The following is a 25439-nucleotide window of genomic DNA, read 5'->3' as shown; positions in this document are numbered from 1 at the left end:
GGTTGCCCCCTCAGAGTCTGCTGGGAGGATCTGAGTCACACACACCTAGTCTTTGCTGTGGTCCAGAGGACAAGGGTCAGTCTCACAGAGTGAGGCTTGATGTACTAAGCCAGGGGGAAAGGGAAGAGGCTTGGCCTTTTCCCTTCTGCTTCAACTTCTGTGTTTCTATCCATATACTTCTGAGGTATCAGAAATGCTCTCCAGCTACTCCATGCTATGGCCACCTCTAGGATGCAGAACTAATAGCAGCTGAATGCTGTGTTGTGCTCACAGACCACTTCCTCATGCATGATACTTCATCCTCACCCCCGCCTCTGGAGACCATGATACTTGATGCATGAGGTGACTGAGGGATGGATGACTTGCCCAAAGACAACTAGTAAATGGCACAGATGAGGCTTAGACTCTGACTGTCCCAAAGTCCCTGTCACCACAGGTTCACATCTTTGACTATGAGGAACTCACGATTGAATTAGGGTGAGGAGGCGAGGCAGTCTGGGTTGTTAAAAGTAGATCTGTAGTCTCTCTTATAGGTCTTAGGCAGAGACAGAGTAAAGCCACACCCCTCTGGGGGACTCTGGCAGACTGATACTTGGGATGACTGAGGACAGGGGTGGGGCTAGCTGGGGGTGGTGGGCAGGAGCCCCAAGAGCAGTAGAGAGCATGCGGTACTAGGAGGCAGCTACAGAGGTGAGTTACTCTCTCTCCCCAGATGAGGTTTTCCTCCACTCCAACTGTCTTTCTGTCCACTCTCTGGCAACCTGCATCCCTCACCCCAAGGTGTCCAAGTAGTTCCCCTCCCCCTCCCCCCACATGCTGCTTACTCATGGAGGGTCTGCACAGAGCTAGGCCTGCTAGATGCTAAGACTCTTAGGCTATCTCTTTCTGTCTTGGGCTCCAGTATTCTGGGTCACCTGTGCCATGATGGTTTTGATGTGTGATTAAACTCTTGATTTGTTGGGCATTTTCTGGGTCTTCGTTTTCTGGCTTATGAAAAACATAACTCAAACCATTCTTTATCCTCATTGTGAGAGGAAATAGCTGCCCTTCTCCAGTCTCCTTTCCCTTTAACTTCCTCAGGCATCAAAGCCTTCTCTAAAACTCTTATGTGGCTCCCTTAACTCATTGGGTGGCAATCTCTGCTCTTTTCTAATTCCTTCTCCGAGGGTGTGTTCTAGAAGCTTCAGTCTTGCAGAGACAATTGGGTTACGCCCTAGAGTCTGCTCTCCTGCCATGTGAGCTGTCTTGATGCTTTCTCTGGCTTTCTGGGCTCACAATGGGGGAGGACCCAAAAGCTAGATCTTACTCCATTCATAAAAGCCAGGGTTTATGCAAAGTGAGGAAAAAGCCAGGGTGCTCAGAGGCTTTCCCTGCAAAAGAGCCTGGGGAAGCCAAAACCTTTCTTAAGCTGGGAGTTTGCGAACTATAGCAGCCCTGAGCCCACTACTTGATACCTCTGCTAACTGCCTGGCTGTAGCTCGTCAGGCCCCAAACCTGACCCCTGGCCCAGTGTGCATTCTCGTAGTGTGACATCCCCACAGCTGGCCTTTGGCTTAGTCATTTGATTCATTCAGGACAGATAGTACCAATCTGAGCCCAGACACTCAACCCTCTCTCCCTTCCCCTCCACAGGCTTGAGAGTATGCGGCTTCTCCCTCCCCTTTCTTCCATGGACCACCCATTGTGGCTTTCTTCTCAGAGCTTGTGAAACTGGTAGACTAGCCAGGAACAATGCCCCAGACTCCCACAAGACTAATCAGCCCATATGGCTCTGATAGGTTGGTACAGTTAGCTGCTAGGCTCCGGCCAGCACTGTGTGATACCCTGATCACTGTAGGGGGCCTGGAGTTCCCTGCCCATAGCCTAGTGTTAGCAGGTGCAAGCTCAAGGCTGGGTTGCAAGGGCAGGTGGGCTCTGGTTGAAGGCATAAGCCCTTCTACCTTTGCTCAGCTTCTGACCTTTGTATACGGAGAGAGTGTAGAGCTACAGCCTGGGGAGCTGGGGAACCTCGAAGAGGCAGCCAGAGCCTTGGGGGTACAGGCCTTGGAAGAGGCATGTAAGAGAGCTCAAAGGAGCAAGAAAGATGATGAGCTGGATCCAGGATTGAAGAGGCACCAGCAATCAGAATTCATGAGGGGTTCTGAGAGAGGACTGGGGGGTCCTGGAGAGAAACAGAAACCAGAGGATTTTAGAAATAAGGAGAGAGAACAGGAGATGTCACACAAGCACAAAGCACCCGGAGAGAGCCCTGAGATGGCAGGAGTAACTAGGATGATGAGCTCAGAGGAGGCACTCAGTCCAGCCCCTGTGGGTTACAGAGGAGCAGAAACAAAGCAAGCAGAGGTCATGAAAGGTATAGCGAGCCACCATGGCTCTGAGGAGAGTCTTCGTGGGTGTCCGGGTCCACTTTCCCCACCAGGTTCCCTCCTCACTAGCCTCCTTCCCAGGCCCTGGTGGGCTGAAGCCCCATGGTTGGGGGAGGGCCAGCCTGCCTTGTGGAGCATCTTATTGTGGCCGTCCAGATATGGCACTCCCTTCTCCCATAGTACCCCCATCACTGCGGCCTGGCAGGTCTGGCCTCCAGATCAGAGGTGAGTGAAGGGCTTAAAGGAGTACATCTAGGCAGGGAGGGAGTGGCTCCAGAGAGGCAGCAGTAATGGGTGGAAGGGTACCACATCTCTTATGCTCATTGTACATTTCCTGAGTTAGAGACAACAAAATATTCTCATCACAAGACAGGCCAGAGTTGGTTAGGTTCTCAGGCTTTGCCAAGGCTGTAATTCTTCTTCACCCAGGATCCCACTGACCTTGAGCCACTCCAAAGGTCTTTGGAGTCAGAATCAGCTGGCTTCCTCTAGCCCCACTCCAGGTAAGCCCCTCAGTATTCTGGAAGCACAGGGCTTCTGCCCAGCAGCTGGGCTCCAGGAGTCCAGCCTTAGCAGGGCCCCTACCTCACTCTGTTTCCAGGATCTTTTCCCCAGGGCACTGAAAAACTCAGCCCTTGGGAGATAGAAGAGTCTGGGCAAGGGTACACAGGTAAGTAAGTAGGGTGAAAACTGCTGCCTCCCCTCAGCAAAGCTTTTAATTTCTTGTTTGGACATTGTATTGATTCAGCCTCAGGGATTCTGGGTCATGGCATTTCTCTGTCCACACAGGCACACTGGCAACCTGTGTGAGTCAAGAACGCACATTGAACTGCCCATCTCACCAACGCCCTTCTTTACCCTCTCCTGCTCGCTCTCGGCCCTTTTCTTGCTCTGTCTGTGGAAAGCGGTTTTCACTCAAGCATCAGATGGAGACACATTACCGAGTCCACACAGGTATGGGCATCCTGCCCAGTGTGAATTTGTCTTTTAAGTTTCCATCGCTGGTCTGCCAGCTCCTCCCTTGCCCTATTGCTCGATGCACCCCTAGCTTGGACAGCCTTCGCCCATTTCTTCCTTCTCTGGCTTTCTCCTCCACCTGTAGGAGAGAAGCCCTTCTCCTGTAGCCTCTGTCCTCAGCGCTCCCGGGATTTCTCTGCCATGACCAAGCACCTGAGGACACATGGGGCTGCTCCCTATCGCTGCCCTCTGTGCAGGGCTGGCTGCCCTAGCCAGGCGTCCATGCAGGCGCACATGCGTGGCCACTCGCCCAGCCGGCTGCCTCCTGGATGGACCATACGCTCTACCTTCCTCTACTCTTCCTCGAGGCCAACACGGGCCTCCATCTCTCCCAGTAGTTCCGCCTCCTCCGCTGCCACCTGACCCGTTGTTGGTAGCTTCTCTGGCTTGACAAGACTCCAACCAAAGAATAGACTAAAAGGCAGAAGAGTTCAGCTGGCGGCGCTGTCGCTAGGGCGGCCTGGCAAATTTATCCGCAGAAGAGCTGCTGGACAGGAGCTTCGAACCCTCTCCGGATGAGCGAGTTGCAGAAGCCTCGGCCAGCTGGCAAGTCCGAGTTAAGGACAGTTAACTTGGTGAAGATTAACTGGGGGCTGTCAATTTCATCACTATAATAAAGTTTCCTGTGCTCTCCAGTCAGGATGAGTCCAGACTTTTCCTCTGCGCTAGGGGGTTCCCACTCTTGCCCTGTAGCGGCCCCTGCTGGCCATTCACCATAGACTAAACAGAGGGTCACACTTTTCATTTCCGGGGGCTTCGCATAATTCGAGGGCAGCACGCCGCAAAGGCGCTCCAGACCCTGCGGGAGGGGAAAGGTGGCTTTGAGGCTCCTCAAGACTCTGGTTCCTTCCACAGCAACACACCGCGCGCGTAGTCTAGGGCTGGAGAGGAGCGCAGGCTCAAGTCCCGATTTCGACCACCCGTCTGCTCTCCTCTGAGTAAGGGATGGAGACCAGCCTCCCCAGCATCTCCCCTCCGCGCCGGGCAATGCGGCTACTGGGTTGCGCTTGGAAGTGAGACTAACCGAGCACCACCACCCTTCCCTCAGCCCACGCCTAGCGCAGTAGCTAACTTCGTTTGCTGTGTGTCCGTCGGGTTCCCAGGGTCCGAAGCCAACGGTACCCTGGGAATGGTAGTCCATGCAGGTCGCTAGTTCCGACTAGAACAATGGGAGGAGTCTGAGCCGGGAACCACACCTCCTGGAGACCAGGAACTGGCTCTCCTAGTCTCTGTCGCCAACCCGGTATTCCCAGTTCTCGCGCCCCAGCTGTCGGCGGAAGGAGCAAGGCGACTGGACTACATTTCCCAGAAGACCTTGCGCCTCCCGCTCTCCGGCCGCGACGCGGGGTCTGCTCTTCAGGTGCGGCTTGAGGGTGACGGCCGACCGGCCCAGGACTCCTGCTCCCGTGGTGCCCCGCGCGTGGCCAGCCCAGCCCCCGGCTCCTGCCCGCCCCACAGCGGCGCTGGTTGTTGTCGTGAGCCGCAGCCGCCCCGCTTTGCCCCTCCTCTTCTCCCCTCCCCCCGGCCCTGCGCACGGGCCGCCCCTCCCCCCGCCTCCCCGGCCCCTCTCACGGTGCCAAGATGGCGGCGGCGGCGGGCGGCGGCAGTTGCCCCGGGCCTGGCTCCGCACGGGGCCGCTTCCCGGGCCGGCCGCGGGGTTCCGGCGGGGGCGGGGGCCGCGGCGGCCGAGGCAGCGGAGCCGAAAGAGTGCGGGTAGCCCTGCGGCGCGGCGCGGCGGGGCCGGGAGGAGCCGAGCCCGGGGAGGACACGGCCCTGCTCCGTTTGCTGGGTCTCCGCCGGGGCCTGCGCCGGCTCCGCCGCCTGTGGGCTGGTGCGCGCGTTCAGCGAGGCCGGGGCCGCGGCCGGGGCCGGGGCTGGGGCCCGAACCGAGGCAGCATGCCGGAGGAAGAGAGCAGTGACGGGGAATCCGAGGAGGAGGTGAGGCGGTCGGATGTGTCTCCAGCGCCGGGTGGGGCGGAGGCCAGGGGCTTGCAGGGCTCGGGATAGCTCCGAAGGGTGTTGTGGACAAGTGGGATTCTCGGGGCTCCTGGAAATAAGCATGAAGGAAGCAGGCTGCGTGGAGCTCTCGGGTGGCTGGGGCCTTTGAAAGTGGTCAGAGAATCCCTGACTGCAGCTAGACGCCTGGGCTCCAGGCAAGCCCTATTGGTGTCCTGAGCTGATCTTTCGCGGTAGCAATGGCAGAGCAGGACAGGAGTGGGTGAAGAGGCCATAGGGATTGCATGCCGGACCAGTGGTGGTTGACAGCAGCAGCGTGGCCTTAATTGACCAAGGCTAGAGCCTCCTGGGCTCTTACTTACAGGCTATCTTCTTGGCCTTTAAAATCCGCGACATACCCTTGGTTTCACCAGTGCCCCAGTTGCTCTTTGGTTCTCAGGTAGAGTGGTGGAGGCTTCTTAGGCGCGGGTTGAACAGGGATAGAATGAATGTTGAGTCTTGAGTCTGGAGTGAGTGCAGTTATGGTTTATCTCTCTCTCTCAGCCTTTTGGAAAAGGCAGGAGGGTGTGGATTATATTGCTTAGGAGAGCTAGCTGTCCTCTGAGGCCTCAGAATGGATTCTAATATGATAAACCATCTGCTCCATCTCTCGTCTCCCCCAAAACACTCCCCATTTAGGAATGCCCTGCAAGGGTGTAAACGGAGGACCTACTTTGTTTTAAGTTGGAATTAGCCCTCATTGCAATGCCTATTGCTTAACTTGAGGAGACCTTCTAGTGTTTTCTTCTGGGCAGGTGAATTACTGATGGTTGTGCTGGTATGGTCTGATTCAAGAATGTCTTGTACCTTCATTCCTTCTGACCTTGCCTCAGTTTTTTAAGTTCTTTGATAAATAAGGAGGATTATGTTAAGATGGAAGCTAACATATCCACAACACCTGAAACCCAGGTGGAACCAGGGCTTTGGCACTGACCACTGTTTCTTCCCCTTCACCCTTGGTCCCCTACATCAGGAGTTTCAGGGTTTTCATTCAGATGAAGATGTGGCCCCCAGTTCCCTGCGCTCTGCGCTTCGGTCCCAGCGAGGTGAGTGATGGGGAAACTCTACCTCTCCAGTGTTCTGGGTAGGTTCTTGCCCTTTGTGTTCAGCTAGTCTCGACCAGTTACTGAGTGTGTCCTGTGTTCAGTACAAGGTAGCCTGGGCTGTGGGGGAAAGCAGACCAGTAAGACTTAGTATCCTGCCCTTCTGGGGTGCTTTCCTTAATACTACAGGGCCAGCTTGACCCATCTCCCCACAACTGTTCTCCTTTTAGGTCGAGTCCCCCGGGGTCGGGGCCGAAAGCATAAGACGGCCCCCCTTCCTCCTCGCCTAGCAGATGTGGCTCCTGTCCCTCCAAAGGCCCCTACTCGGAAACGGGGTGAGGAGGGCACTGAACGGATGGTGCAGGCACTGACTGAACTTCTCCGGCGGGCCCAAGCACCCCAACCCCCCCGGAGCCGGGCACGGGCACGTGAACCCTCTACTCCCCGTCGGTCTCGGGGAAGACCCCCAGGACGGCCAGCTGGCCCCTGCCGGAAAAAGCAGCAAGCAGTAGTGGTAGCAGAAGCGGCTGTGACAATCCCTAAATCTGAGCCTCCGCCTCCTGTGGTTCCAGTAAAGAACAAAGCTGGCAGTTGGAAATGCAAGGAGGGACCTGGTCCAGGACCTGGAACCCCCAAACGTGGAGGACAGCCTGGGAGAGGAGGCCGTGGAGGCAGGGGCAGAGGCCGAGGCGGACTTCCCCTTATGATCAAGTTTGTTTCCAAGGCCGAGAAAGTGAAGATGGGACAATTGTCCCAGGGACTAGAATCAGGTCAGGGTCATGGTCAACGTGGGGAAAGCTGGCAGGATGCCCCCCAAAGAAGAGATGGAGATGAACAGGAAAGGGGCTCATGTAGAAAGAAGCAGGAGCAGAAACTGGAGGAGGAGGAGGTAGAAGAGAAGGAAGAAAAAGAAGATGACAGTGAGGGTGACAACAAGCAAAAGGAAGAGGAGGAGACCGAGAGAGCCATGGCCGAGGAAGAAGGGATGCCAGCCAAGGAGAAGGAAGAGGCAAAGCTTCCATCGCCACCCTTGACTCCTCCCATCCCTTCACCACCTCCTCCTCTACCACCCCCTTCAACATCTCCACCTCCAGCATCTCCTCTACCACCCCCAGTTTCTCCGCCTCCCCCATCTTCCCCTCTCCCATATCCAGCCCCAGAGAAACAGGAAGAGTCTCCTCCTCTTGTCCCAGCTACATGCTCTAGGAAGAGGGGCAGGCCTCCCCTGACTCCTAGCCAGCGGGCAGAGCGGGAAGCTGCTCGGTCAGGACCAGAGGGCACCCTTTCTCCCACTCCAAACCCCAGCACTACCACAGGAAGCCCTTTGGAAGACAGTCCTACTGTGGTCCCCAAAAGTACCACCTTCTTAAAGAATATACGGCAGTTTATTATGCCTGTGGTGAGTGCTCGCTCCTCCCGTGTTATCAAAACACCCCGGCGATTTATGGACGAAGACCCTCCCAAACCTCCAAAGGTGGAGGCTTCTATTGTTCGACCTCCTGTTGCAACCTCCCCACTTGCTCCCCAGGAACCAGTACCAGTCTCCTCTCCGCCTCGTGTCCCAACTCCCCCATCTACCCCAGTCCCACTCCCTGAGAAGAGACGGTCTATCCTAAGGGAACCCACATTTCGCTGGACTTCACTAACCCGGGAGCTGCCGCCGCCTCCACCTGCTCCTCCACCAGCCCCGTCTCCACCACCTACTCCTGCCACTCCCTCCCGGAGGCCCCTGCTCCTTCGGGCCCCTCAGTTTACCCCAAGTGAAGCCCACCTGAAGATCTATGAATCGGTGCTTACCCCTCCTCCTCTTGGGGCTCTTGAAGCTCCTGAACCAGAGCTGCCTCCTGCTGACGACTCTCCAGCTGAGCCTGAGCCTAGGGCAGTGGGGCGGACCAACCACCTCAGCTTGCCTCGTTTTGTCCCTGTGGTCACCACTCCTGTTAAGGTTGAGGTATCCCCCCATGGAGCTCCAGCTCAGAGCGAAGGGCAGCAGCTTCAGCTCCAGCAGCCCCCTCAAGCCTTGCAGACCCAGCTCCTACCCCAGGCACTACCACCACAGCAACCACAAGTGCAGCCACCTCCATCTCCACAACATACGCCACAACTGGAAAAGGCCCATGTTGCAAGTCTGGGTCCCCTGCCACTATCTGGGGTGGAGGAAAAAATGTTTAGCCTTCTTAAGAGAGCTAAGGTGCAGTTATTCAAGATCGATCAGCAGCAGCAGCAGAAAGTGGCCGCTTCAGTGCCGGTGAGTGTGGTATTTTGAGCAAGTCCCTGCACTCAATCTGTACAGCTGCCTCCCTAGATAGTGTTTAGCAGGAACACACAGGACCAGTTTCCCTTTTATCTCCATCTGTTTCTACCCTGATCCCTTCCCTTCCCTCTCCTATTCCCTTGTTCTCACTGGTCCTCGCTTTGCAGCCCCTGACCCTGTTAATTTCCTCTACCAGCCAAGCCCTGCAGTGCAAACCGAGGAGGCTGTGGGAACTGTCAAACAGACCCCAGACAGAGGCTGTGTCAGGTCTGAAGATGAATCCATGGAAGCTAAGAGAGATCGAGCCTCGGTATGCAGTGAAAGGAGGGTCTTCTGAAGAAGGCTGGCTACAGGACCATATGGAGCCATTTCCCACATCTCTTCCTGGTTTTTCCTCTCCCAGGGCCCCGAGTCACCTGTACAAGGCCCCCGAATCAAACATGTCTGCCGTCATGCTGCTGTGGCCTTAGGTCAGGCTCGGGCCATGGTGCCTGAAGACGTACCCCGCCTCAGTGCTCTCCCTCTCCGGGATCGGCAGGACCTCGCCACTGAGGGTAGGGGACTTGTGTAGTGGGAGGCTTGAGGAAAAGTAAGGTTTCTGCATGAGCGAGAGCACCAGGGAGCTGAGCAGAGGGATCGGATGGAGCTTAGGGGAAAGACTGGTTGTAGTGTTGCTAGGTCGTGGACAAACCTGGTTAGGTCCAGAACACCTAGAGTCGGTCAGTGTGGAAAAGCAGAGGGAAAGTAGGGAAGTGAGGTAGGATACCTAGTGGCTCTGTGGCTCTGTCTCCCCTCCCATCTGCTGCAATAGATACGTCATCAGCATCAGAGACTGAGAGTGTCCCTTCCCGATCCCAGCGGGAAAAGGTGGAATCTGCAGGGCCTGGGGGAGACTCGGAGCCTACAGGGTCTGCAGGGGCCCTGGCCCACACACCACGGCGGTCACTGCCATCCCACCATGGCAAGAAGATGAGAATGGCTCGTTGTGGGCACTGTCGGGGTTGCTTGCGTGTGCAGGACTGTGGCTCTTGTGTCAACTGCTTGGATAAACCTAAATTTGGGGGTCCCAACACTAAGAAGCAGTGCTGTGTGTAAGTAACTGGAGTGTGGCCTCTGGTCCCGCCTGGGGTGGGCAAGTCACCTGAGCCTCTTGTCCCAGCCCCTCTTCTGCCCAGCCAGAGCAGTGGGATTGGCATCCTTGTGGAGAGCTTCCTCTCTTCCCCCAGACCACCAGTCCCCTACCCTGGTGACGTGCTGCTCCCCTCCCCAGATACCGGAAGTGTGACAAGATAGAGGCTCGGAAAATGGAGCGGCTGGCAAAAAAAGGTAATAAGGTTTGAAGAGTGTTTCTTCACAAAACCTTATGTAGATCGTGGGGTGGCAGAGGCCATGTTTTCTTTGCTTTCCACTTGTGCCGTTGCATTGACACACGTCCTTTTCTATCAGAGCCTAAACCTGTCCTGCATTCTTTCTTCTGTGCTGCACTTTCTGGCTTTCCTTTGTCCTGGTGCCCATGTCCCTGGCTGAGTTCAAATCCTACCAAGTCCCCTGTTCCCACAGGCCGGACGATAGTGAAGACGCTGTTGCCCTGGGATTCCGATGAATCTCCTGAGGCCTCCCCTGGTCCTCCAGGCCCACGCCGGGGGGCGGGAGCTGGGGGGCCCCGGGAGGAGGTGGGGGCCACTCCCGGGCCCGAGGAGCAGGACTCCCTCCTACTACAGCGCAAGTCAGCCCGACGCTGCGTCAAACAGCGGCCCTCCTATGATGTCTTCGAGGACTCAGATGACTCAGAGCCCGGGGGTCCCCCTGCTCCAAGACGTCGTACCCCCAGAGAACATGGTATGTTCCCAGTTAAGAAGTTTGTTTTATGACTCTTTTCTTTTTGGCCATTCTTGGGGTGGAATCCAGGGCCCTCTGTGTCTTAAGCTTAGAAGGAACAGGACTCTTTAGTCTGTCCAAGAGGGTAGCTGAGAATGAAGGAGGAGGTTGTTCTTGGGGAACACACACAGTTGGTGTGTTCATACTCACCGAAGGTCTTCCTTCTGAGCCCTGTTTGGAGGAAGTGTCTTGGGAACGAATATAGGTGCAGGTGGGTAGAGGACCCGGCATAGGAAGGGTCAGCTGTCCTGTGTCCTGCCTAGAGCTGCCAGTGCTAGAACCTGAGGAGCAGAGCCGGCCCCGCAAACCCACCCTGCAGCCTGTGTTGCAGCTCAAGGCCCGAAGGCGCCTGGACAAGGTCAGCACGGCCCGCTCCGAGAACCCCAAGCCCTGTGTGAGGCATGGCTCCTGCTCTCCAGGAGCTACCTGGCAAGTCAGGGTGATGGGCACACCTGAGTGTCGTGGTGTGTCCTCACCAGAGGACAGGTCCTGAGGGATGAGGCAGGCCTTGCCTTTCTGGAAAGCCAAGTGGGATTTGGGCAAAAGGCAGGGTCTGGCAGGTTGGGGGAGGCCAGTGAGGAGTCTGCAGAGGGGTGGGGTTGACATCTTTTGACAACCCCATGTCCTTCCTTAGGATACTTTAGCCCCTGGCTCCTTTGCCTCTTTTCCCAATGGCTGGACTGGAAAGCAGAAGTCTCCTGATGGTGTGCACCGGGTCCGAGTAGATTTTAAGGTACAGAGTTGAGGGCCACTTGTAGAGCCTGTAGTAGAAGAAACTTCTTGATTGTGTTGAGAGTAACCAGAGCTTTCAACATGGATCTGACTTGTGTTCCTGGCTGCTTTACAATCCCATGTCCTCTTTTACCCCAGGAGGATTGCGACCTAGAGAACGTGTGGCTTATGGGTGGTCTCAGTGTGCTTACTTCCGTGCCAGGGGGGCCACCGATGGTGTGTCTGCTGTGTGCTAGCAAAGGCCTCCATGAGGTTGGTGCTTTGCCCTTTTTAAAAACAAACAAATGCAAGAAGACAGTCCTGGCCTCCAAGTGTCCGTTTGCCTTTCCTGACCTTGACCTCTCAGCCAGGGCTCATCTGGCTGCCCAGCCTCTTACCTACTGTCTATCATTTCCTTACTCCTCCTAGTTGGTCTTCTGCCAAGTCTGCTGTGATCCCTTCCACCCCTTCTGTCTGGAGGAGGCCGAACGTCCCTTGCCTCAGCATCGTGACACCTGGTGCTGCAGGCGCTGCAAGTTCTGCCATGTCTGTGGGCGCAAAGGCCGAGGGTCCAAGGTGGGGCACTGGCAGCCCTGGGCAGGTAGAAGCCTGGGGGTGGGGTATTCTTATGCAGTATATTGTACACACCTTTCTCCTCTACTGCCCTTCAGCACCTCCTGGAATGTGAACGTTGTCGCCATGCTTACCACCCAGCCTGCCTGGGACCTAGCTACCCAACCAGGGCCACACGTAGACGGCGCCACTGGGTGAGAGATGCATCCATGTCTCTTGTTCTAGCATTCTACTTGTTCCTCACCCTCAGACTTAACCTGACCAAAGCTCTCATAGAGATGTGAGGGCTGCCCACTGCTCTGAGACTGACTGGCAGCATTCCCTTTGTACAGTGTGCACATAGGCAAGCTGTGGATGGACACGTGGTCTCTAGAAGCTCATGGGCTCAGTGCCCCCAGCTGCATACTCTTGCCCCTTTCTTTCCCCTCCCCCTTCTTACCATCATTTCTTGTACTGGTTCCTCTTCATCTGTTTCCTTCTACCCATCCCCGCCGTCTTACCTGTCAGCCTGCTTCAGCCTGATGTCCAGCTTTCTTCTAACCCTGCTCCCCCAGATCTGTTCAGCCTGTGTGCGATGTAAGAGCTGTGGGGCAACTCCAGGCAAGAACTGGGACGTCGAGTGGTCTGGAGACTACAGCCTCTGCCCCAGGTGCACCGAGCTCTATGAGAAAGGTGGGACCTGGCAGGAGAACAGGGCTTGGGGGACTGTGGTAGAATGGGCCAGGCTCTGGACGAGGGACTCCTTCATGGCCTCCAGCACCAAAAGGAAGAGATTCTAGGAGCTTTCTGCCTTTGAGCTGCAGAACTTTTCCTTTGATTCAGTTGATTCAGTACTGTTCAACCAAAGTCCTGCAGTATACCGATAATGAGCCCAGAGCAGAGTCCTCCAGGAGTAGTGCAGGTACAGGGCTTGGGAACATACTCCTTTACGATCCCTCCTGGAAGAACCCCAAGTTCCCACTGAACAGCACTGTCTGCGTTTGTTCACCCGTGCAGTGCCTTTTCTTTTGGAAGATGTCAGGGCTACAGAGAAAACAGGCTTTGTCCACAAACAACTCTTTAGACTGACAGGTGTAGGGGAGACAGCTTATGTAGCTGTCAAATGATTTGTACAGCCTCTGCACAGGACTCAGGCATTGATGAGTCCTGGCTGCTCTGACTTTTGCCTCTAACTTCTTCCCCCAGGGAACTACTGCCCAATTTGCACACGCTGCTATGAAGACAACGACTATGAGAGCAAGATGATGCAATGTGCACAGTGTGACCACTGGGTGCATGCCAAGTGTGAGGGACTCTCGGGTGAGAAGATTACCTAAGAGCACAGCTTCAGCCCTTCAGGGACCCTATCCCTACCACAGGCCTATAGGGTGACATATATACTAACTGTCCTTGGTCCTTGGGGGCTCCTGGGAGCCCTTGCATCTCTCCAATCCATTGTGTCTTTTGTCATTTGCTGTTCTAGATGAAGACTACGAGATCCTTTCTGGACTGCCAGACTCGGTGTTGTACACGTGTGGGCCATGTGCTGGGGCGACACAGCCCCGCTGGCGAGAGGCCCTGAGTGGGGCCTTGCAGGGAGGCCTACGTCAGGTGCTCCAGGGCCTGTTGAGCTCGAAGGTGGCAGGCCCATTGCTGCTGTGCACCCAGGTCTGGATGGCCCTGAGGTAGGGTGGGTGGACTTGGGCTCAGCCCTAGCCCTTCTGACCTCCCCCCATTTGCAGTGTGGGCAGGATGGGAAGCAGCTCCACCCAGGACCCTGTGATTTACAAGCTGTGGGACAGCGCTTTGAGGAAGGTCACTATAAGTCTGTGGTGAGTAGGGCATGGGAAGGAGCAGAGTCGGACTGGGGCTGAAGTGTGGGGTAAGGGCTCAGACACTGAGAAACTCACCTACAGCACAGCTTCATGGAAGACGTGGTGGCCATCTTGATGAGGCATTCAGAAGAAGGAGAGCCCCCAGAGCGCCGGGCTGGAAGCCAGATGAAAGGACTCCTACTGAAGGTGAGTGCTGGAGTGGTGCCTGAAGGATGACTTGAGTTAGTGGGGGTGGGGAGTGGGGGAAAGAATGTGTCCTTTAGACCCTGCCCTCATCTATTCTTGAGGGAGGACAGCTCTTCTCATCCCGTTAACCCATTTCCCAGCTGCTAGAGTCTGCGTTCTGCTGGTTCGACGCCCATGACCCTAAGTACTGGCGACGGAGTACACGGCTGCCAAAGTGAGCGGGGCTGAGTACCTGGAGGGGGGACCAAGGAGTGAGGTCAAATGCAAGGGCACTTGGGATTCCAGGGATGAGGCTGGGATAAGGGGTAAGGTTCAGGTCAGGGCTGGAGAAGAGGATGATGGAGCCAGGGTGAGCGTTCCTCATTTCTTCTAGGCTAGCAAAGATGTACATGTGCCGTTAGCTCTGTCTTTGTTTCTGTGTTTTGAAGGCATTTGGGGAGCTCCTGTTGGGGAGGTTAGGCAGGCATTGATGGCCCAGGTGATCAGAGTGGTGACATGGAAGCCCAGGAGGTTATGGGAGCCTAGATATGTAAGAAGAGAAAGTATCCTGGAAGGAGTGACATCTGAACTGACATGGAATATTCTGGGAGCATGGAGAACAGCACATGTAACTGACACAGGAGCTTGGCTTCTTTTGACAGAGAGAGAAATCCATGTGAGAAAGAAAGAAAGGAGTCAGGGCATGTTAAGGCTTATATCATGGGTAGACTCCAGCTGAATTGCTTTTGTTGAGCACACCAGATGTTAACCCTGTCTCCACAGTGGAGTCCTCCCCAATGCTGTGTTGCCTCCATCCTTGGACCATGTCTATGCTCAGTGGAGACAACAGGAATCAGAGACCCCAGAATCTGGGCAACCTCCAGGGGATCCTTCAGCAGGTAATGGAAGCAAGGGCTGAACCCTGGTTGCTGTGCCGTGCTCTAGATTCGGACTCTTTTAGATTCACCTTCCCATCCCTCTGCAGCTTTCCAGAGCAAGGACCCAGCTGCTTTCTCACAGCTGGATGACCCTCGTCAGTGTGCACTCTGTCTCAAGTATGGGGATGCTGACTCTAAGGTAAAGGCTACTGCACAGAGCTCTAGGTTGTGGGACCTGGTCCTGGGAACTTCCCATTATGCCACTCCTCTTCTGCCCGTAGGAGGCCGGGCGGCTCCTGTACATTGGGCAAAATGAGTGGACACATGTCAATTGTGCCATTTGGTCAGCTGAAGTGTTTGAGGAGAATGATGGCTCCCTCAAGAACGTCCATGCTGCTGTCGCACGTGGAAGGCAGATGGTAAGGGCATAGGCCCAGAAAGGCGGGTATCCCTTGGGGTCACAGGTTGGCACTTCCTTCAGTGTAGAACTAAACTAATTCTTTATTAAATGGTGATCTTTGGACATGTCCTTCCATTCCCCTGCTCATCCTTGTTACTCTTATTGTGCTGGGAATTGAAGTCATGACCTCACATATGCTATGCAAGTGTTCAACCTCTGAGCAGTGTTATATTCTCAGCGCCCCACCCACATACCCCCTTTTTTTGAGACAGTGACTCATGAGCCCTAGCTGGCCAGGTACTCATATGTAGTTCAATCTAGTTTCAAATGTAATCTTCCTGCTTCTGCTTCCCAAGTGCTGGGATTGTAGGTGTGTGCCCTGAGTCTGGCTCCCTTGGTACCTAGTTGGTTGTGTCAAGACCTTGGCACTGGGCTGGAGAGATAGCTCAGCCAACAGTTAAGAGTACCCTCTGCTCTTCCTAGAGGTCTTGAGTTCAATTCCTAGCAACCACATGGTGGTTCACAACCATCTGTAATGGGATCTGATGCCCTCTTCTGTTGTGCCTGAAGACGGTGACAGTGTATACGTATAAATAAAGTAAATCTTAAACAACAGCAACAACAAAAAAAAAACAACCCTGGCAGTGATGGCTGGCATCACATTTTCTCTAGCTAGATCTGGGCCTGTATCCCAAAAGATGGAATTTATGCACCTTGTCTATGGTACCTTTGTAGGACACCTTCCATACAGTGTCATCTTTCTTTCACCAGGCAGTCTCCTTGACTCAGTCAAGTCAGCTTCAGAATCTGTTCTCAGTCAGGCATGACATACACCTTAGTCTTAGTACTCTGGGAGGCAGAGGCAGGATGATCTCTTGTGTCTTGTGAGTTTGAGGCTAGCCTGGTCTACAGAGTGAGTTTCAGGACAGCCAGGGCTGTTTAGAAGAATCTTGCCTCAAAAAAGGGAAGAAAGAAAGAATCCTTCCTCACTGTGTTCCTTGGTGGAGTCCTGGAGAAGACTCTACCCTTGGCAGGAGCTGTTAAAACAACTAATGTGAAGAAGGTGGCAAGTAACAATCAGTAAAAGCTGAGAGCTCTCTCCAGGCCTTGCTGTATGTTTCTGAGGTAGTTTGGGTGTGCTCCTGGCCCTGGGCATAACTAGGGAAGGGGTTTTCCTTCCTACCTAGGCTGTGTAGGGTGCTAGACCAGCCAGGACCTGTGCAGTGTTATCAGTGATGGAGAATCACAGAGTTCTCACCTCAGCAGTCCCTTCCTCCCACAGCGCTGTGAGCTCTGCCTCAAGCCTGGAGCCACAGTTGGCTGCTGCCTGTCCTCATGTCTCAGCAACTTCCACTTCATGTGTGCCCGGGCCAGCTACTGCATCTTCCAGGATGACAAGAAGGTTTTCTGCCAGAAACACACAGACCTCCTAGATGGCAAGGTGGGCCAGGATGCTTGCTGGGGATCCCCTGCCCACTCCCCTATCATCTCAGGCTTCCCTATGGTCATATAGGCCAAGCCCTTGACAGCCTACAGAGCTTTGCCCTCACGCTCTTCAACCCTCTACCAGTTCAGCAACCCCCATTTGCTTTCTGCTTCCCAGGAGATCGTGACCCCTGATGGTTTTGATGTTCTTCGGAGAGTCTATGTGGACTTTGAGGGCATCAACTTCAAGCGAAAGTTCTTGACTGGACTTGAACCAGATGTCATCAATGTACTCATTGGTAAGCTGCTTGCTCTCTTGCTTACTGCTTCTGACCTCATCTGGCCCTACCCTACTTGACCATCTTCTTTGTACCATAGGCTCCATCCGAATCAACTCCCTGGGCACCCTGTCTGATCTCTCAGACTGTGAGGGTCGGCTCTTCCCCATTGGCTACCAGTGAGCACTCCAGGGCTGATGAGGGGAGGAGGACTCCAGGGCTGGATGTTGTTTCTAGGTTTCCCTAACCCTCTTGTCCCATATGTCTGCTCCAGGTGCTCCCGCCTGTACTGGAGCACAGTGGATGCTCGGAGGCGCTGCTGGTATCGGTGCCGAATTCTAGAGTATCGCCCTTGGGGGCCAAGGGAGGAACCAGTTCACCTGGAAGCAGCAGAGGAGAACCAGACCATTGTGCATAGCCCAACCCCTTCCTCAGGTAGCACTTGGGTACTGCCTCATCCCCTTCTCCAAATGGGGACCTCACAAAACTGTTTCCCCACCTCTATACCTTCCATGTGTTGAGAAACTTCAGGATGTACTTCGTCTTTCTCTCTTGTAAATGATAGAAGCAATGGTAGTTGACTTTGAAGCATATAGCAGGGGCTGTGCTCAGCATTTCACAGGAAGTGAGGGAGGAGCACAGGCTACCAGCCACAGGGAACGGGAATGTTGACAGCCGCCTTCCTGAGGCCTGTGTGCTCTCATAAGGTCTGGTTGGTCTTGTGGATACATAGATCGTGCTGCATTGTGTACAAGGGACATAGGTGGTTTATTTCTACAGTAACAGTGGTACAGTCAGGGTTTGGGCCTACATGTACTCGTTTCCCAGACTGTGTACATGAACTTACAGAGGCCAGGGGTATCAGCTCCCCTGGAGCTGGGTGGTTGTAAGCCACTTGACATGGTTGCTGGGGCACACGTTGGGGGGGTTTGGTACAGGGCCCCCAATCTCCCTTGTTCTTGCCTTTTCAGAGCCCCCCAATCATGATGACCTACCAGATACAGATTCCCTGATTCCTGGAGATCCTGTACACCACTCACCCATTCAGAATCTGGATCCCCCACTTCGGACAGATTCAAGCAATGGCCCTCCTCCCACCCCCCGCTCCTTCTCAGGGGCTCGAATCAAAGTGCCCAACTACTCACCATCTCGGAGGCCCTTAGGGGGTGTCTCATTTGGTCCTCTGCCCTCCCCAGGTAAGCACAATGGGTAGAGCAGTGGTGGTGTTCATCTTTAATTCCAGCACTTGAGAGGCAGAGGCAGGAGTATCTCTTGAGGGTTCAAGGCCAGCCAGGGCTACAGAGAAACCTTGCCTTTAAAAAAAAAAAAAAAGAAGAAGAAGAAGAAAAAGAGTAGAGCTAGCTAGGAAACCTGGAGTTGCTGACTGATACTGACTTTTTTTCCTCTCACAGGAAGCCCATCTTCTCTGACCCACCACATCCCTACTGTGGGAGACTCGGACTTTCCAGCTCCCCCGAGACGATCTCGACGTCCTAGCCCCCTGGCCACCAGGCCACCACCATCCCGGAGGACCTCCTCTCCTCTCAGAACTTCCCCTCAGCTCAGGGTGCCCCTGTCTACCTCAGTCACAGCCCTCACACCTACCTCAGGGGAGCTGGCTCCCCCTGACCTGGCCCCATCTCCCCTACCACCCTCTGAAGACCTGGGCCCAGACTTTGAAGACATGGAGGTGGTGTCAGGACTAAGTGCTGCTGACCTGGACTTTGCAGCCAGCCTGCTGGGGACTGAGCCCTTCCAGGAAGAGATTGTGGCTGCTGGGGCAGTGGGGAGCAGCCAGGGAGGCCCAGGGGACAGCTCAGAGGAGGAGACCAGCCCTACTACTCGCTATGTCCACTTCCCTGTGACAGTGGTGTCTGGCCCTGCCCTGGCCCCTAGTTCCCTTGCTGGGGCGCCCCGAATTGAGCAGCTGGACGGAGTGGATGATGGCACAGACAGTGAGGCCGAGGCTGTCCAGCAACCCCGGGGACAGGGAACTCCTCCTTCAGGACCAGGAGTGGGCCGAGGAGGGGTCCTCGGAGCAGCAGGTGACAGAGCCCGGCCTCCTGAAGACCTGCCTTCAGAAATTGTGGATTTCGTGTTGAAGAACCTAGGGGGTCCTGGGGAGGGGGCTGCTGGTCCCAGAGAAGACTCTCTTCCCTCAGCCCCTCCCTTGGCTAATGGCAGCCAGCCCCCACAAAGCTTGTCCACTAGCACAGCTGACCCCACCCGGACATTTGCCTGGCTCCCTGGAGCTCCAGGGGTCCGGGTATTGAGTCTGGGTCCTGCTCCAGAGCCCCCTAAACCTGCCACATCCAAGATCATCCTTGTCAACAAGCTGGGGCAAGTATTTGTGAAGATGGCAGGGGAGGGTGAGCCTGTTGCACCCCCAGTAAAGCAGCCGCCTCTGCCCCCTATCATTCCCCCAACAGCCCCCACCTCCTGGACTCTGCCCCCAGGACCCCTGCTCAGTGTGTTGCCAGTGGTGGGGGTAGGAGTGGTCCGGCCTGCCCCACCCCCACCTCCACCCCCACTAACACTGGTGTTTAGCAGTGGGCCCCCCAGCCCACCACGCCAGGCCATCCGTGTCAAGAGGGTATCCACCTTCTCTGGCCGGTCCCCTCCAGTTCCTCCCCCAAACAAAGCTCCCCGGCTGGATGAAGCTGGAGAGTCGTTGGAGGATGCCCATCCTGTGGCAGGGATCAGTGGCAGTGGGTAAGTGTGGGTCTAAGGCTGGGGTTGGCAGGCAGCCTGGGGAGCTAGACAGGAGAAGGAAGACACATGAGCGTTCTGTGCTTCTCTTCAGGGTCAGTCGCGTTCGGATGAAAACGCCCACAGTACGTGGAGTTCTGGACCTGAACAATCCTGGGGAACACCCTGAGGAGGAAAGCCCTGGGTGAGTAACCAGGTCCCTTCCCTGGAGGCTGTGGACCCCCCACACCCCCCCAGTAATATTTGCCTCCTGACAGATCTTTCTTGACAGGCGCCCCCAGGACCGGTGTCCTTTGCTGCCATTCCCAGAAGCTCCTTCCCGGGCCCTTGATGGTTCCTCAGACCTACTATTTGAGTCCCAGTGGCATCACTACTCAGGTAGAGACCAGCTTTCTTCTCACTGCCTCCTTGTGCTTGGCCCAGTGGTGACTGACAGAACCTGAATTGGTTCACTCAAAACACAGTGCACCCCAGGGGCTAATTGGGTTCATTCTCTAACCCTAGAAAACAACAAAAACCCAACAAACACTCAGTGGGTAGAAGCCCAGGGCTAGGTGCTGGAGTTACATACTGCTAGGGAGCTCCTGGACTCAGGACAGCAGAATTGGTGTTAGAAATCAGTATCTGGGAGGTGGTAGCACACGCTTTAAGACCAACACTTGGGGAAGAGGCAAGTGAGTCTCCGTAGGTTTGAGGCCAGTCTAGAGATGGAGTTCCAGGATAACCAGAGCTACATAGAGAAACCTGTCTCAAAAACACCAAAAAAGAAATCAGATTTAGTAATGCATGTTTACAGTTGTAGGCTGAGCCAGATTTGATTCCAATTCGGGGGTAGTCTGGGCTACATAGTGAGACCCTATCTCACAACAGAAGGAAACAGAATACCAAGGACAAACAAAACAGCTCTATGTAGAAGCTTAACTGGCTGAGCTTTGTGAAGCTATAGGGGTGGGGTAGGGGTGCATCTGATGGGTGGGATCAGAGTGGTCAAGCCTCACAAAGCCAAAAGGTCAGGGTCACCCAGGGAGGCTGGAGTCCTAAAACCCAAGTGAGGGGCAGGAACAGTAGGAAGATTAGAAAAGGTTGGTGTTCTGGGACCAGGAATGGAGTTGTCAGCAGTTCACCTGCCACAGTGAGCCACCAGCCCAGGCCTGTGAGTCCTGGATTGGCAGAGCGCATGAGCAGGTGGCATGGGGCGGGTAGGATGTTGGAGATAGTGGTTGGTGACGAGCCAGAGCAGTACCCAGGCAGCTAGCCAAGAAGTTGAGCTAAGGATCAGGAAGAGGTCGGGCGCCAGTCAGAGAGCTTGAGGCTATGATGAGGGCTGCAACTTCAAAGCTGTGGAGAGGGGGAAGGGTGGTGGTTGAGGAAAAGCGCATGGGAGAATAGTGATTGGCTTTGAGCAGGTGACTCCTGAGATGGGAGAAAGGTCTGGCAGGTGTGCCTTTGGTTGAGTCACAAGTGAATGCTCAAGTGGTTTTGTCTGCTAGACTGTGAGACTAGAAGTGAGGTTCTCTGTTGGCCTCTGGGGTCACTCATGTGGAGCAGCTGAGTAATCTAGCAGGCAAACTGGGTTTGTAGTGACCCGGCCCTACCCAGGTGTTTGGGTTCTCTCAGTACATAGAGGTAGGCTCTAAGCACCAAATTTGAGCCAGGTGGACTAAGGCTGCTTAGCTGAGAGGCTTTGGTCTGGCTGGTGTTGGGGTGTGATGGTGATGATGACAGACACATGACTGTTTGTGGCGGGGGATCCAGACATGTCCACTCTGTAGCTCAGGTTAGATAAGCAGTGTGAGAAAGAATATGGGAAAGGGCTCTTTAGCTGCCCCTGTCTATTCAGTAGATGAAGCGAGGAGGAGTGGAAGGCCCTGGAGCCTGGAGATGAACTGACCTCTGTGGCAGAGTCAGGGTTGTCTGACAAGAGGGTGCTGGACAGGCTGGCAAGAGAAAGGCTGTGGTGACTGATGGAGCATGTGGATCTTGCTCCTATGTCATGTTCCACCCCTGCCGTAGAGACAGTGGCTGGCCTTGGTGTCCACTGCAGATGCTGGTGGCAGCATCTGTTCTCCAACTTCCCTCCTTGAAATACTTGCTTCCAGGACTCCACACTTTTCCTCTCACCTCCTCTGGTCATGCCTTCCGATTTGTCTGTCCCAGGCTCCTGGGCCTTGTGTTTGTGTCACTTCCCCCACCTGCTTTCTGAGAGACAGCTCAGTTAGCATGCTCCAAAGAGTCCTTATCCTCGTTATGGCAGTTGACGGCACTCTACTGTGTCTAAGGCTCACACCTCAGGGTTACCCTTACCCGTTTCACAATTACTGAGAATGCTACATCAGGAGTCCTGTTGCTTTATCTTTACAATTTGTGACTCCTGAAGGTGGTGTACATCTGTATGATCCTAGCTAATCTTGAGTCGGAGAGGTCTTCTGAGTCCAGAAGTTCAAGGCCAACCAGAATAATGTAGTGAGACTCTGTCTTAACAAAACTGAATAAATACAGACAGTCCAAGAAGTCCCTAAAATAGTTTATAACCTTCCTAATGCCGTGTGACCTATTAATATAGTTCCTTATGTTGTGGTGACCTCCAGCCATAAAGTTATTTTGTTGCTTCTTCATAACTAATTTGCTAATGTTATGAATCATGTAAATACGTAACATGCTACCCTCAAAGGGATTACAACCCACAGGTTGAGAACTACTGGTTTGTAATATTATAAATGTACTTGAATGTGTCCAAGTCTATACATTTTAAATTGTATAAGTGTTTAATGTATTTTCAACTGAGGTATAAATTGGTGCTAGAATGTTTTCCTAGCACATTCACGGTTCTGGCTTCAACTCTAGTCCTTCCCCCAATTATTTATTTATTTGTTTAACTGTGTATAAGTAATTCTCCAATATCTATAGAGTCTGTTTCAGGGACAGAATAATTACAGGGTGTACATGGTGGGCTAGCTTTCAGTGAGCTGGCAGAGCCCAGGCCTTCATGGTCTCATGCAGCTGTTCTATGGTGGAAAAGTTTTTCCAGGCCCCTTAGAACGTTCAAATCAATGCCATAGGACTCACTCGGTAATTGAAACAGGAAGAGGACCATCTGTCTCCTGTATGTTTGTGCCAAGGAGATTCATGTCAGCTGGGAATCAGGGGCAGTAGGTCTGTTCCCCCACACCCCCCTTTTGTTTTGAGACAAGGCGTCTCTCTGTAGCCCTGGCTGTCCTAGAACTCGCTAAGTAGACCAGAATGGCCTCAAACTCACGGAGATCTACCTAGCTTTGCTTCTGGGATGCTGTGATTAAATGCATGCTCCGCTCGCCTGGCAGCAGTGGCTTTTGAGTCCAGGAAGGTGATCGTCTCCTACTTTTTACTTTCCCCATGGAAGCAGGTGAGGCCTCAAGCTCTGAGGAAGAGCCTCCATCCCCAGAGGACAAAGAAAACCAGGTTCCGAAACGAGCTGGTCCGCACCTGCGCTTTGAGATCAGCAGTGATGATGGCTTCAGTGTGGAGGCAGAGAGCTTGGAGGGTGAGTTGGGGGTAACAGAAGCAGTAGCAGTCGGGGAGAGTGTTCATCCCTCATCCTGACTTCTAGCTCCTCCTTCCAGTGGCATGGAGAACTCTGATTGAGAAAGTGCAAGAAGCTCGAGGGCATGCACGGCTCAGGCATCTTTCCTTTAGTGGTAAGTATCCCCAGGAATCCTGGGAGCCAGGGCCAGGTGGGCCAGCCCTCCATATGATTGCTATGTCCCTCCCGTCCTGTTCTCAGGAATGAGTGGAGCACGACTCCTGGGCATCCACCACGATGCTGTCATCTTCCTGGCAGAACAACTGCCTGGGGCCCAGCGCTGTCAGCACTATAAGTTCCGATACCACCAGCAGGGAGAGGGCCAGGAGGAGCCACCTCTGAATCCCCATGGGGCTGCTCGTGCTGAGGTCTATCTCCGGTTAGTGGTTGGGGAGCACAGGGGTGGGAATTAAGTATAGAAAGATTGAAACAGAGACACTAGGCTACAGCAAAAATAATCTGTAGGCTTCATGCCAGAAGAGTAGACCCCACTCATGTTCTGTTCTGCTGTCTTCAGCCCTATAGTCCTTGGTGACACTAATCAAAGAAGAGCCAGGCAGCATCTCTGAAGGAATGGCTGTGACCCTTTCCTTTTCACTTGCAGGAAGTGTACCTTTGACATGTTCAACTTCCTGGCCTCCCAGCACAGGGTGCTCCCTGAGGGAGCCACCTGTGATGAAGAAGAGGATGAGGTGCAGCTTCGGTCCACCAGGTATGCAGAACAAGTTGGGGTACTGGGCATGGTCTGAAAGGGTCCTAAAGGGGGTGACTGACTGTCCCTGGATACCAGCTTGCTTTGTGGTATTTTGTTCCCTACCAGACGTGCCACCAGCCTGGAGCTTCCTATGGCCATGCGTTTTCGTCATCTCAAAAAGACGTCTAAAGAGGCTGTGGGTGTCTACAGGTTAGTGGGGTTGGGGGGGTTGCCCCTTGGGTGGACAGATAGGTGCCATGATGAGGAGCTGCCTGGTGTCTGTCCCCCTGCCCCCTGAGTTCCCTGTGGTCTGTTCTGCCCTGCAGATCAGCTATCCACGGACGAGGCCTGTTTTGTAAACGCAACATTGATGCTGGTGAGATGGTCATTGAGTACTCTGGTATTGTCATTCGCTCTGTGCTGACTGACAAGCGAGAGAAGTTCTATGATGGGAAGGTAAGTGCCGTAAGGGTTTGAGGTGAGTGGATGTGGGCTGACCTTGACAGAAAGTTAATTCCTTCTTCCCATTCTGTAGGGTATTGGGTGCTACATGTTCCGCATGGATGACTTTGATGTGGTGGATGCCACTATGCACGGCAATGCTGCTCGATTCATCAACCACTCATGTGAGCCCAACTGCTTCTCTCGTGTCATCCATGTGGAAGGTCAGAAACACATTGTCATCTTTGCCTTGCGCCGCATCCTGCGAGGTGAGGAGCTCACCTATGACTACAAGTTTCCCATCGAGGATGCCAGCAACAAGCTGCCCTGCAACTGTGGCGCCAAGCGCTGCCGTCGCTTCCTCAACTGAGGCCATGGCTGCCCCAGATTCCTCATGTGCCCGCTGCCATCTCACCCTGGCCTGTGGCTCCCTAGTCTCAGTATCTCCCTCCTACCTTCTTGTCCGTGGTGGATGTGGGCATGTAGTGGGGCAGGAGTCCTGCCTTCACCCCTCCTGCCCACACAGCCATTGCCTCCTTCCTCTCTCCCTGGGGACCCAGGATGTAGATATTGTACAAAGGTTTCTAAATCCCTTCTTTTCTATGCACTTTTTTATTTAAGAGGGCGGGGTCCCAGGTGGGAATCCCCCCCGACAATAAAGTCTGTCAACGTTTGGAGAAGTGGTCTTTCTGTGATTTTATTACTGTGGTGGTTGTGTTTGTGCATGCTCACGAGTGTGCATGTGCCATCTCATGCCCATAGAGGTCAGGGGCAATTTCAGGAGTCAGTTCCAGAAATCTAATTGAGGTCTGCAAGCTCATGTGTTAAGTGATTTTGCCCAATGAACTGTCTTGTCACCCATGGTGGTTTGATTTGTATGGGGCTGGAGCCAGGTGGGAGCTCCCGCTTTCTGTAGCCATTGTGATCAAGGAAGCACTAATAAGGCCAGAGTGGGTGGGGCAGGGCTAGGAATGTTGATATATTTGCATATCATGTATGAGATCCACAGCACACAAACTGACAAGGTGGTGTGCACTTGGTAAGTAAAGGCAGTCAGATCCAGGTTCTAGATTCTAGGAGTTCAAAGTCATCTTCAGTTTCATACAGCATTCAAGGTCAGCCTGTGCTACGTGAGATCCAGCCTCAAAGTCCAGGGTCTGTGAAGGCATCAGAGCAAGTGTGCTAGTTTCTACCTTGCACAATTGAGTGCAGACAGGTAACATGGTCCTGTTTATACTG

The 25439-nt window shown here is 54.1% G+C and overlaps 2 protein-coding genes across 4 annotated transcripts; both read left to right on the top strand.

Annotated features, from left to right (window-relative positions):
- The first annotated feature begins 636 nt into the window (after positions 1-636).
- Positions 637-3802, top strand: Zbtb32 (zinc finger and BTB domain containing 32). Its single transcript, XM_076931883.1, has 6 exons — positions 637-690; positions 1633-2591; positions 2796-2869; positions 2968-3036; positions 3156-3320; positions 3469-3802. The coding sequence occupies exons 2-6, from the start codon at positions 1732-1734 to the stop codon at positions 3744-3746; spliced, it is 1446 nt and encodes a 481-aa protein (XP_076787998.1). The 5' UTR covers positions 637-690; positions 1633-1731; the 3' UTR covers positions 3747-3802.
- Positions 3803-4936: 1134 nt separating this feature from the next.
- On the top strand, positions 4937-24880 carry Kmt2b (lysine methyltransferase 2B). Of its 3 annotated transcripts, XM_076931873.1 has the most exons (38): positions 4937-5321; positions 6352-6424; positions 6652-7820; positions 7950-8669; positions 8872-8985; positions 9079-9229; positions 9487-9766; positions 9946-10001; positions 10236-10514; positions 10817-10911; positions 11188-11286; positions 11424-11537; positions 11694-11840; positions 11936-12031; positions 12392-12509; positions 13023-13136; positions 13300-13484; positions 13559-13648; positions 13733-13837; positions 13978-14051; positions 14600-14715; positions 14802-14893; positions 14976-15113; positions 16377-16535; positions 16698-16818; positions 16898-16976; positions 17072-17232; positions 17769-17993; positions 18210-19509; positions 19601-19690; positions 19778-19884; positions 22886-23026; positions 23106-23180; positions 23267-23444; positions 23670-23777; positions 23886-23969; positions 24086-24215; positions 24295-24880. In XM_076931873.1, the coding sequence occupies exons 1-38, from the start codon at positions 4965-4967 to the stop codon at positions 24568-24570; spliced, it is 8016 nt and encodes a 2671-aa protein (XP_076787988.1). In that variant the 5' UTR covers positions 4937-4964; the 3' UTR covers positions 24571-24880. The 3 variants fall into 3 exon arrangements, with proteins under 3 accessions (XP_076787988.1, XP_034359095.1, XP_034359087.1); XM_034503204.2 differs by having other exon boundaries at positions 6652-8669; positions 22889-23026; XM_034503196.2 differs by having other exon boundaries at positions 6652-8669.
- The last annotated feature ends 559 nt before the right edge of the window (positions 24881-25439 follow it).

This window comes from Arvicanthis niloticus, chromosome 1, assembly GCF_011762505.2.
Source record: "Arvicanthis niloticus isolate mArvNil1 chromosome 1, mArvNil1.pat.X, whole genome shotgun sequence".
Taxonomy (NCBI): domain Eukaryota; kingdom Metazoa; phylum Chordata; class Mammalia; order Rodentia; family Muridae; genus Arvicanthis; species Arvicanthis niloticus.
Note: the sequence above shows the minus strand (reverse complement) of the source record. Positions and strands in the feature narration are given on the sequence as shown.